At 43.6% G+C, this 10000-nt stretch overlaps 1 protein-coding gene and 1 long non-coding RNA gene across 3 annotated transcripts in view; one reads left to right on the forward strand and one right to left on the reverse strand.

Annotated features, from left to right (window-relative positions):
• Nucleotides 1-6323, forward strand: part of asah2 (N-acylsphingosine amidohydrolase 2) — a 27587-nt gene extending 21264 nt beyond the window's left edge. For both annotated transcript variants that reach the window (XM_031312241.1, XM_031312242.1), the window contains 5 exons: nucleotides 815-910; nucleotides 2896-3045; nucleotides 4271-4327; nucleotides 4426-4514; nucleotides 6070-6323. In XM_031312241.1, the coding sequence (XP_031168101.1) occupies nucleotides 815-910; nucleotides 2896-3045; nucleotides 4271-4327; nucleotides 4426-4514; nucleotides 6070-6268 (591 nt within the window). In that variant the 3' untranslated portion in view covers nucleotides 6269-6323. The remainder of the gene's footprint in view (nucleotides 1-814; nucleotides 911-2895; nucleotides 3046-4270; nucleotides 4328-4425; nucleotides 4515-6069) is intronic.
• Nucleotides 1-10000, reverse strand: part of LOC118494260 — a 15353-nt gene that overhangs the window by 4595 nt on the left and 758 nt on the right. The window lies entirely within an intron of this gene.

A 10000-nucleotide genomic window follows, 5' to 3' on the forward strand; every position in this document is an offset into this window, starting at 1 on the left:
CAAAAAGTTCCTCAGAACACACCATAGAGACGAGACGTAATACGTCTTCATAGCAGCAGGCGGCGCTAATCTGGATTGTCGCCCAAAAATGAAAACCTGCAGCTGATTGGACGAACGTGGGTCTGGCTGCTGCTTCAGGATTTTGGATTTGTCAACCGGCCATTACTGGCGACTCATTCAGAATACGATCTCATATTGTACTAAAATAGTTCACCGAAACGTGTTTCTGAAAACATTTGAAGAGAGAAATAGGCCGTGCAGATGCTGAATCTGTCTTCATTTCAGATCAACAAAGGTCAGTTTAAAAGATTTTCATCAGATTTTGAGAGACTCTAGTCACGTTCATCCTGCTCGCCATTTCCGGGTGAGTCCCGACTGTCCTGTCTCTGACTAACATGTCAAATCGGCCAAAATGAAGGCCGACGGCTCCTCCAACGGACGACGGCACGAACACACCGAACAGACTCGAGTCACCGACCTCGCCAGACTGTCAGACGGCCGATTAACGGCCCGGTGTGTAGCTGCCTTAAGACATCCACATTTTCAAACTCACCTACTGAACAAATTAAAAATTAAATACAGCAAATCAAAACCCAATTCCACATACAGAGAACAAGAGTAAACTATTTTGAACGCAGTGACAAAACAAGTAAACTCCTCGTCAACAAGTTTGGAAGAAAAAATAATTGATGACAGCAACAAAACATAAATCATATTCTCCATGCTATACACTCTAGTGTTTAGAGCCGTCCATCAATCTCTAAATAATTAAGTTTAAATTATTCACACTATATGGTGAAACTGTGTTTTTCAGGTGCAGCGGTATGAAGGAGCCTCCACCATCTACGGTCCGCACACGCTCAGTGCGTACCTACACAAATACCGAGGCCTGGCCCGAGCCATCGCACAGGTGAGACCGGACCATTACACCGTTAATAACCAACACTTATCAGCCTGTTCTCATGAATCATACGTACAAATAGCTACGAGAGGGGTGGGTCATAAAACACAGGACTCGGTCTCAACTGTCTCTCATTTGGACTTGGTCTCATTTGGACTCGGTGTCATTGGGACTCGGTCTCGACCGTCTCTCATGGAGACTCGGTCTCGACTGTCTCTCATTTCGACTCGGTCTCGACCGTCTCTCATGGGGACTCGGTCTCGACTGTCTCTTATTGGGACTCAGTCTCGACTGTCTCTCATTGGGACTCGGTCTCGACTGTCTCTCATTTGGACTCGGTCTCGACTGTCTCTTATTGGGACTCAGTCTCGACCGTCTCTCATTTGGACTTGGTCTCATTTGGACTCGGTGTCATTGGGACTCGGTCTCGACCGTCTCTCATTTGGACTCGGTCTCGACTGTCTCTCAGTGGGACTCGGTCTTGACTGTCTCTTATTGGGACTCGGTCTCGACTGTCTCTCATTGGGACTCGGTCTCGACTGTCTCTCATTGGGACTCGGTCTTGACTGTCTCTCATTTGGACTCGGTCTCGACCGTCTCTCATTTGGACTTGGTCTCATTTGGACTCGGTGTCATTGGGACTCGGTCTCGACCGTCTCTCATTGGGACTCGGTCTCGACCGTCTCTCATTTGGACTCGGTCTCGGCTGTCTCTCAGTGGGACTCGGTCTTGACTGTCTCTTATTGGGACTCAGTCTCGACTGTCTCTCATTGGGACTCGGTCTCGACCGTCTCTCATTTGGACTCGGTCTCGACTGTCTCTCAGTGGGACTCGGTCTTGACTGTCTCTTATTGGGACTCAGTCTCGACTGTCTCTCATTGGGACTCGGTCTCGACCGTCTCTCATTTGGACTTGGTCTCATTTGGACTCGGTGTCATTGGGACTCGGTCTCGACCGTCTCTCATTGGGACTCGGCCTCGACCGTCTCTCATTTGGACTCTGTCTCGACCGTCTCTCATTTGGACTCGGTCTCGACTGTCTCTTATTGGGACTCAGTCTCGACCGTCTCTCATTTGGACTTGGTCTCATTTGGACTCGGTGTCATTGGGACTCGGTCTCGACCGTCTCTCATTTGGACTCGGTCTCGACTGTCTCTCAGTGGGACTCGGTCTTGACTGTCTCTTATTGGGACTCGGTCTCGACTGTCTCTCATTGGGACTCGGTCTCGACTGTCTCTCATTGGGACTCGGTCTCGACTGTCTCTCATTTGGACTCGGTCTCGACCGTCTCTCATTTGGACTTGGTCTCATTTGGACTCGGTGTCATTGGGACTCGGTCTCGACCGTCTCTCATTGGGACTCGGTCTCGACCGTCTCTCATTTGGACTCGGTCTCGACTGTCTCTCAGTGGGACTCGGTCTTGACTGTCTCTTATTGGGACTCAGTCTCGACTGTCTCTCATTGGGACTCGGTCTCGACCGTCTCTCATTTGGACTTGGTCTCATTTGGACTCGGTGTCATTGGGACTCGGTCTCGACCGTCTCTCATTGGGACTCGGTCTCGACCGTCTCTCATTGGGACTCGGCCTCGACCGTCTCTCATTTGGACTCGGCCTCGACCGTCTCTCATTGGGACTCGGCCTCGACCATCTCTCATTGGGACTCGGTCTCGACCGTCTCTCATTTGGACTCGGTCTCGACCGTCTCTCATTGGGACTCGGCCTCGACTGTCTCTCATTGGGACTCAGCCTTGACTAGTCCTGGTCTGGGACTCGACAAAGCCCTGCTTTAAGATTTCTGTTTTTGGATTAACAAAATATGTCCGTAAATTTAACATAAAAGCTCCTGGTAACTTTCTGCCAGGACATTATCCGTGGTTCTATGGATTTCTTTCTTACAGTGAAGAATACCTAATATTTGACATAACTACTGCTCAGAATATCACATCGACATGGTTCCGATGTTACAACTTGTGTTATTGTTTTTGTGTTTTGAGGACAAAGTATCGGAGCTGCCAGTCGGCCCTCAGCCTCCTTTCTTTGAGAAGAATCTCTTCAATCTGATGGGTGCACCAACCGTTGACAAAAAACCAGACAACAGCAGCTTTGGAGACGTCCTGCAGCAGGTTTACCCCGTCTACCGACAGGTAGGCAGCGGTGGAAAGTAACTAAGTACATGTACTCCAGTACTGTACTTAAGTATACTGAACTAAATTATAAATGCAACACTTTTGTTTTTGCCCTCATTTTTCATGAGCTGAACTCAAAGATCTAAGACTTTAAATCTAAGATAAAAGGCTTATTTCTCTCAAATATTGTTCACAAATCTGTCTAAATCTGTGTTAGTGAGCACTTCTCCTTTGCCGAGATAATCCATCCACCTCACAGGTGTGGCATATCAAGATGCTGATTGGACAGCATGATTATTGCACAGGTGTGACTTAGGCTGGACACAATAAAAGGAACTTTCTAAAATGTGCAGTTTTACTGTATTTGGGGAGGGAGGGGGGGTGTCCGAAAACCAGTCAGTATCTGGTGTTAGGGTTCATCCGTGAAGAGAACACCTCTCCAAAGTGCCAGACGCCATCGAATGGGAGCATTTGCTCAATCAAGTCGGTTACGATGAAGAACTGCAGTCAGGTCGAGAGAGAGAGAGAGAGAGGGAGAGAGAAGGAGAGAGATAGAGATGGAGAGATAGAGAGAGGGAGAGAGAGAGAGAGAGAGAGAGAGAGAGGGAGAGAGAGAGAGGGGGAGAGAGAGAGAGAGAGAGAGAGGGGGAGAGAGAGAGGGGGAGAGAGAGAGAGAGAGAGAGAGGGAGAGAGAGAGGGAGAGAGAGAGAGAGAGAGAGAGAGAGAGAGAGAGAGAGAGGGAGAGAGAGAGAGAGAGAGGGAGAGAGAGAGAGGGAGAGAGACAGAGAGAGAGAGGGAGAGAGAGACGGAGAGAGAGCGAGAGAGAGAGACAGAGAGAGAGAGAGAGAGAGAGAGAGAGAGAGAGAGAGGGATGAACCCTAACACCAGATACTGACTGGTTTTCGGACCCCCCCAATACAGTAAAACTGCACATTTTAGAGAGTTCCTTTTATTGTGTCCAGCCTAAGTCACACCTGTGCAATAATCATGCTGTCCAATCAGCATCTTGATATGCCACACCTGTGAGGTGGATGGATTATCTCTGTAAAGGAGAAGTGCTCACTAACAAGAGAAATAGGCCTTTTGTGTACATAGAAAAAGTCAGCTCATGAAAAATGGGGCAAAAACAAAAGTGTTGCGTTTATAATTTTGTTCAGTGTACAAATGTTTAAGGTACTACTTTGCCTTTTTTGACCTACAGTTGTTTTTATGTGAACATAGTGTATTTGTATCTGTGTTTCAGGGTGATGTTGTCTCGGTCACGTTCGTAGCAGGAAACCCCAGAAATTCAGGGGACATCGTAAGACCAAAATCTGCGTATTCCTTTGATTTGTTACTTTCTTTGTTTCTTGCTTTCCGTCCTCTCTAATCTCCTCTGTCTTTGGTTTCCGTTTACAGAGAGATAAAACGTTTGTTACTGTGGAGATTTACGATAACAGAACAAACAACTGGGACGTCGTCTACACTGATGCATCATGGGAGACCAGGTAGGTTAGTGTGTAGGTGTGTACTCTATTGTTTACTTAAAGCTTCCCCTGAATTCCCAACCCGTTCTCTCTTAAAATACTGATGCTTGGTCAGTGACTCGCAGGATCAGATACCGATGCTAAAATCACAGCAGTAGAGAGTAGTATGTAGAGACAGCAGTAGAGAGTAGTATGTAGAGAGACATCAGTAGAGAGTAGTATGTAGAGAGACAGCAGTAGAGAGTAGTATGTAGAGAGACAGCAGTAGAGAGTAGTATGAAGAGAGACAACGGTAGAGAGTAGTATGTAGAGAGACAACAGTAGAGAGTAGTATGTAGAGAGACAGCAGTAGAGAGTAGTATGTAGAGAGACAACAATAGAGAGTAGTATGTAGTGAGACAACAGTAGAGAGTATGTAGAGAGACAGCAGTAGAGAGTAGTATGTAGAGAGACAACAGTAGAGAGTAGTATGTAGAGAGACAACAGTAGAGAGACAACAGTAGAGAGAGTATGTAGAAAGACAACAGTAGAGAGTATGTAGAGAGAGCAGTAGAGAGTAGTATTTAGAGAGGCAACAGTAGAGAGTAGTATGTAGAGAGACAACAGTAGAGAGTAGTATGTAGAGAGACAGCAGTAGAGAGTAGTATGTAGAAAGTAGTATGTGGAGAGACAACAGTAGAGAGTATGTAGAGAGACAGCAGTAGAGAGTAGTATGAAGAGAGACAACGGTAGAGAGTAGTATGTAGAGAGACAACAATAGAGAGTAGTATGTAGAGAGACAACAGTAGAGAGTATGTAGAGAGACAGCAGTAGAGAGTAGTATGTAGAGAGACAACAGTAGAGAGTAGTATGTAGAGAGACAACAGTAGAGAGTATGTAGAGAGACAGCAGTAGAGAGTAGTATTTAGAGAGGCAACAGTAGAGAGTAGTATGTAGAGAGACAGCAGTAGAGAGTAGTATGTAGAGAGACAACAGTAGAGAGTAGTATGTAGAGAGACAGCAGTAGAGAGTAGTATGTAGAGAGACAACAGTAGAGAGTAGTATGTAGAGACACAGCAGTAGAGAGTAGTATGTAGAGAGACAACAGTAGAGAGTAGTATGTAGAGAGACAACAGTAGAGAGTAGTATGTAGAGAGACAACAGTAGACAGTAGTATGTAGAGAGACAGCAGTAGAGAGTAGTATGTAGAGAGACAACAGTAGAGAGTAGTATGTAGAGAGACAGCAGTAGAGAGTAGTATGTAGAGAGACAACAGTACAATAACTTCTTTCACCAGTAAATTGCTGTTGAACGACAAAAACAGAGAAAAGGGTATTTTCCTATAACTTTGAATGCACCAGGAGGTTTACCATTTTCTAGTAAATGCAACATTTAGTCTCACACACACACACACACACAACCATGTAGATACACTTTTCAACTTTTGTCGCCTTTTCCGACAGTTTTGTCTATTTTTTCCAAAGTTTTTGGCACCGTTACCGACAACAAAGTTAATTTACAGCCCTCAGAGATTCAGGGCTTTTGAGAAAACATTGGGGGCAGCCCTGTTTGAACACCGACCTTCGTCTCTCTGCAGGTTTCACTGGCTGAAAGGCTCCAACCAGCAGAGTAACTCGACCGTGGAGTGGCACATCCCCCCGTTGGCCCCCAGCGGCTCCTACAGGATCAGACACTTCGGACACCACAAACAGAGGAAAGGCCTGCAAGCCGTCATCACGCCGTACCAAGGCACGTCCAACGTCTTCAGAGTCACCGCCAGCTTCTACTATCAGTGAGATCTACGATTAGTCTGACGCCAAGCTCAAAGATACATCCACGAATATGACTATAAAGATACATCCAGGAACATGAATATAAAAATACATCTAGGAACATGAATATAAAAATACATCTAAGAAGTAAAGGCTCTAAAAACATGTCCTTCCGCTGTATATTATACAGTAGTAGTAGTAGTAGTAGCAGTAGTAAAGGATCTGAAAACATATTTTTCTGCTGGATATTGTACAGTAATAATAGTAGTAGTATTAGTAGTAGTGGTAAAGGATCTGAAAACATTTTTCTGCTGTATGTTGTACAGTAATATTAGTAGTAGCAGTAGTAGTAGTAGCAGTAAAGGATCTGAAAACATATTTTTCCGCTGTATACTGTATGTATGTATGTATGTATGTATGTATGTATGTATGTACCGTATTTTCCGGACTATAAGTCGCACTTTTTTTTCATACTTTGGCTGGTCCTGCGACTTATAGTCAGGTGCGACTTATATATCAAAATATTTATAATTTCACGTTTTTAAATGTTATTTCATGCTGAAAACATTACCGTCTAAAGCCACCAGAGGGCGCTCTAGGATTCTGACAACTATATGCTGCTCCTAAAGACAACTGAGAAAGAAAAGAAACTGCAGGTGACTGCAGGTAGTAAAATATGCAGCCGAAAACGGTAATCGAGCAGCAGAAAGATAGTTTGGAGTGAGAGAGAAACTTGTGAGGGACTGGCGAAAAGGTGACTCTTACTGCAATGAAGGAAACAAAGAAAGCTAATCGGCTAATCACGGGCTGAAAGCAAGATGGCCAGAGCTGGAGGAACGAGTCCACAGATGTAGATGCACGTCAACGGTGCAGTTACGTCTCCACGCCCTGGTAGTTGTTCTGTATTCTGTTGTATAGTTGAATAACTGTTAATGTGTTACGTTAACATACCGGACACCTACCGTATTCAGCCCCTTGTTCTGTCTGCTACTGTGTAGTTGAATAACTTGCCTTTCCAGATTAAATGTCTGTTCTTGGTCTTGGATTTTGTGAAATCAATTTCTAAATAAATGCGACTTATAGTCCAGTGCGACTTATATATGTTTTTTTTCCTCTTCATGACGCATTTTTTGACTGATGCGACTTATACTCCGGAGCGACTTATAGTCCGGAAAATACGGTATGTATTTCTTTTTAAATTCGTCTTGTTGTATTGAGCGAGTTTAGGAACAATCATTTCTGATCTCAGGTCTTCAGATTGTGTTGTAAGTTTTCAATCAATAAAGAATCACAGAATTTGTTTTTGCAAAAATATTTATTTCAAACTCGTCTGTGTAGAAACTTGTCAAGCAGCAGCAACGCCAACAACAACAACAACAACAACAACAACAACAACAGCAACGGGAACAACATCAGAGCAGACGTGCAGGGAGAGTTCAGCAGCTGAGAGCTCCAGAGAGGAATAGTAGTAGAGTCCAGGTCACGTTTTCTTTCATGGTGTAAAAAGTGTCAGAAGACGAAATAAACGGGCGCCTGGGTAGCTCACCTGGTACAGCGTGCGCCCATATACAGAGGCTCAGTCCTCTTCGCAGCGGTCGCGGGTTTGATTTCGACTTGCGGCCCTTTGCTGCAAGTCGTTCCCCCTCCCTCTCTCCTTTCATGTCTAAAGCTGTCCTGTCTAATAAAGGCCGAAAATGATGAAAAAAATGAATGAAAAAAATAAACGTCAAAATTTTTGAAGCGACATAAACGACAAAACATCAAAACTAAAGAGTCCGAAAATGTCTGACGCTTTTTAAAAAACATTTTTTCAACTTTTTTGTATATTTGTTGTTTGAGTCTTTTCTTTCTAGACTGACAAAAAAAACTAAGTCTCTCTCACTCTCTCTCACTCTCTCTCTCTCTCTCTGTCTCTCTCTCTCTCTCTCTCTCGCTCTCACTCATGCTCTCTCTCTCTCTCACTTATGCTCTCTCTCTCTCTCTCATTCTCTCTCTCTCTCTCTCTCTCTCTCTCTCGCTCTCACTTATGCTCTCTCGCTCTCTCTCATTCTCTCTCGCTCTCACTTATGCTCTCTCTCTCTCTCACTTATGCTCTCTCTCTCTCTCACTTATGCTCTCTCTCTCTCATTCTCTCTCTCTCTCACTTATGCTCTCTCTCTCTCTCATGCTCTCTCTCTCACTCATGCTCTCTCTCACTCATGCTCTCTCTCACTCATTCTCTCTCTCTCTCTCATGCTCTCTCTCTCGCTCTCACTTATGCTCTCTCTCTCTCTCTCACTTATTCTCTCTCTCATGCTCTCTCTCTCGCTCTCTCTCTCTCTCGCTCTCATGCTCTCTCTCTCCCATGCTCTCTCTCTCCCATGCTCTCTCTCTCTCTCATGCTCTCTCTCTCTCTCTCATGCTCTCTCTCTCGCTCTCTCTCATTACAAAATAAAATAAAAAAACTGGAAAAAGCAACAAAAGATTATCTATCAGTTTAAAAAAAAACAAACAGAAAAAAGCAAAAAATGTTAAAAAAGAAATTCAATTTCTATTTTATTTTTTGCTTTTTTTGTGTTTGACTCTCTCTAAACATTTCACATTACGCCAGTATTTATGTTTTTTCCAACAAGTTTTTTTTCATCGTGTAAAAAGCGCCAAAAGACGAAATAAACGTCAAAAATCACTGAAGCGACAAAAACATTTTAAAAAAGCATCAAGACAGCAGAAGCGTTACTTTGTTTCGACGTTTTGTTAAAAACATTTTTTCAACTTTTTTGTACATTTTTGGCTCCTTTCTTGCTTGACTTTTTTCTGGCCATTCAGTCTGCTTTATTGATGGTTTTTCAACAACAAAAATTCTGCCTTTTTTAGGCTTTTTTCAACAAGTTTTTGCACTTTTATACCTGATTAAAAAATACATTGAAAAATCAACAAAACTCCAACAAAAAAGTCTGAACAAAATAGCGCCAGAATTGTTGAAGCGCCGTCACAAAAACAGCGGAAAAGTCCAGTCCCTCCAGAAAAACGTGATCATGTGATCTCATAATTCAATGCATAATCAGCCAAAGACTGCATATTTATTTCGGGGGCCACATTTTTTCAAATACGCCGCACTTTCGCCGCATTCCAATTTCCGTGCAAAATATGCGGGGCTTGCATGATTTCATAATCCCCGCATTTTCGTTGCAAAAAAGTCACATATATCTTAGCAGAAAGTTGAAAAATGTTGTGTTTACTTCACACAAGAGCAGCCGTTTCCCCCTGTTGCCATGGGAACGTTATGAAGTGACGTAATTACGCGACGTGAACATCATCGAAAAGCTGCAAACCCCGCGATGAAGCCACGATGAAACTGCAGTTTTTGCAAGTTCTGGCAATTTCATCGCATAAAATTGCATAAATATCCCGCATATTCCATCGCATTTTTTAAGAAAATGTGCCGCATAATCAAGGATTTTACAAAAAAACTCTAAATACTGTAAATAAAACCAAAGAAATGATTTCTGACCCCAGGTCTATAGGAGATTAATGTACACTGCAGGTTGAAGGTGTACTTGTTGAGCAGGTACAACATATAAGTATTTAGGCATACAATTAGACTGTCAGTTGCAGTGGTCCCATCAAGTGGAGGGTGTTTGCTCAAAGATAATTCAGCGTCTATATCTTTTTAAGACGGCTTAGAGTTCATGGAGTGGACAAAGATATCATGCTACTGTTTTACAAGGCAGCCATTGAATCTATTGTTCGTTATTGCATTATGTCTCGGTTCGGTAA

The sequence above is a fragment of the Sander lucioperca genome, chromosome 22, assembly GCF_008315115.2.
Source record: "Sander lucioperca isolate FBNREF2018 chromosome 22, SLUC_FBN_1.2, whole genome shotgun sequence".
NCBI lineage: Eukaryota > Metazoa > Chordata > Actinopteri > Perciformes > Percidae > Sander > Sander lucioperca.